Source organism: Etheostoma spectabile, chromosome 6, assembly GCF_008692095.1.
Source record: "Etheostoma spectabile isolate EspeVRDwgs_2016 chromosome 6, UIUC_Espe_1.0, whole genome shotgun sequence".
Taxonomy (NCBI): domain Eukaryota; kingdom Metazoa; phylum Chordata; class Actinopteri; order Perciformes; family Percidae; genus Etheostoma; species Etheostoma spectabile.
The window spans coordinates 22,456,533-22,458,749 of record NC_045738.1 but is presented as its reverse complement, the minus strand read 5'-3'; the positions used below and the strand labels follow the sequence as shown (position 1 = coordinate 22,458,749).

Below are 2,217 nucleotides of genomic sequence, written 5' to 3'. Positions count from 1 at the left end.
AGACCCTCCTCCGCAGCGCTGTGGAGGATGGTCGGGCATCGCGAGACCAATCATTAACCATTAACCAACAAGCAGGGAATGAAGTCCCAGATCTGGGATGAGTCCCAGCCATTTAGAAAGGTCCCAACCTGGGACATACTTTCGGCATTCCGCATAGGTGGACTACAGTGGACTTGTACTAGTTGCTCAGCAACGATGTTTCGTGCTTGGTTATGGGCACGTGCAGCCACTTTCCAAGAATGAAACTGCTTGCACATCCGCACAACCGGTACATGCACATGTACATGTCTGCAGCATCCACCTGCCAGGTTTTGGGCTATGTGTCTGCCTGCCAGTGCCTGGCATTGCCTACTCTGTGTATAGGACGACCGATCTAACCTGCCAGTCGTCATCGTTTGAGTGGCTTGTGTCACGTGGCTAACCGTGGTTAGTGCCCTCCAGCAGTTGGTTGTGAAAGCCAGGAACTTAGCAGAAAAAAAGAGCTTTAAAGTGAAAGTTAGGGCAGTCCAATGATTATTCCATAGACTGTATAATATTAATGAACAAAGCATCCGGTTTGGGGAAGTGACGCAAATGAGGAAGTGACTTAAACCTGCCTTCTATCTGAATTCCAGCAGAGGGAGACTCCTTAAACCTGAATTCTTTCTATCTAGGAGGTTAGTTTCTGTAGAAGTCCATGAAATATTTTCATAATGAGTTTATGCAACACAGAATGATGTTCATTTTTGAATTATGGTCTATAAAGCATGGGGTGTTTTAGGACGTGGCTATGATGTGATCGCCAGTGAAAGTGTGTAACGTAACGCCGAGTGTAAGCAGTTCCCCCCCTCACTCCTCCCACTCGTCTAAAATCGTCACATCCACAACCAGGATGGCTGCGCACGAATGGGCAGCCTCGACGACGGATAGCACATCTCCACAAACCAATGGTGACGTCACACATGCTCTGTCCATTAATATTATACAGTTCTGGGTCATCCGAAAGTTAAGTGTTTATTTAGGACTTTGGGAAATTAGGATGCTTGTGTATTACACTTTTCCTCTCTTTGGTTAAGATAGAAACATTGATTTAGGCATCAGAATTGACATCAGCTGTGTGCTGGGCCATCAAGTGGTATTTCAGATTGGAAGTGCTGCGATGGTAGCTCAGTTCACAACGACAAAACACACAGATCACTTTGGTCTTGTCAATCGAACATTTGGAAACTTTTAAAAAGGAAACTTTCCATCCAGAATCTTATTGGCGTCCATTTCGGCGTCTCATGCGCTCCATCCACTCAAAACCTAACGTTACTACTTTTTAGCCGGCTCGCAAACGGCGTGTTTGCGCCGTGCCTGTTGTTTTGTTTCCGGTCTAGCTAGAGCTTTATCTTGCGATAAAAAAAATTGACGCTGTTAAAATGGGTTTGCGTTAACGCCGTTAATAACGCATTGAACTGAAAGGACTAAAATAAAGACATTTGCACCATAAAGTGATGCAGAAAAGGCATATATTGTGATTTCAATTTTGCTCAAAAGTGAAGATCTCAACCAACCCCAACCCGGAAATGTTGAACCAAAAGTTACGCACTTGTGTATTTACCATGGTTACCAAACAGTTAGGATAGGACCTGCAAGTTAAAACGTTTTTGTAACACAGCCCCTGGTCGATTGATCTGATAGGATGGATCTGAGTTGGGACTGGATGTTGTTACCTTGGTAGCAGATGCGGCCAGTGCCTGCTGTTGACGCAGTTTCTCCTGCTCCTCCCTGTCCTCCTTCACCACCTGCTCCATCTCCCTGAACTGAACACAATTGAGCATCGCATTAACGTTCACCATCCCGCTCGGCATCGGCAGATCTTCGCCGTGTCATGTTGCGCACTAGGAGCTGCTCACCATCCTCTTCATCTCCATCAGTCGGTCCAAATTCACGGTTCTTTTGCAGCACACGCTGTTGAGCTGCTGCTCCGTCTCGTGCAGCATCTGCGTGGTTTGCTGCTGCCACTGCTGCAGCTGCTGCTGCAACTCCTGAAACAACAACAGCATTGTGATGAACATACAAAACATAAAATTTGCAACATGAACATATATCCCCCTTTCGTCATTACCACCCACCCAGACAAAAATCAAGAAAAGATGTAAATGTGCTGTATTTATATAGCGCTTTTCTAGTCTTACCGACTACTCAAAGCGCTTTTACATCATACAGGATACATTCACCATTCACACACATTCA

The 2,217-nt window shown here is 45.5% G+C and overlaps 1 protein-coding gene across 4 annotated transcripts in view; it reads right to left on the bottom strand.

Annotated features, from left to right (window-relative positions):
- The window catches only part of drc9 (dynein regulatory complex subunit 9), an 8,348-nt gene that overhangs the window by 1,069 nt on the left and 5,062 nt on the right, over positions 1-2,217 (bottom strand). For all 4 annotated transcript variants that reach the window (XM_032517776.1, XM_032517779.1, XM_032517777.1 and 1 more), the window contains 2 exons: positions 1,878-2,009; positions 1,695-1,784 (listed from right to left, as the gene is read on the bottom strand). In XM_032517776.1, the coding sequence (XP_032373667.1) occupies positions 1,695-1,784; positions 1,878-2,009 (222 nt within the window). The remainder of the gene's footprint in view (positions 1-1,694; positions 1,785-1,877; positions 2,010-2,217) is intronic.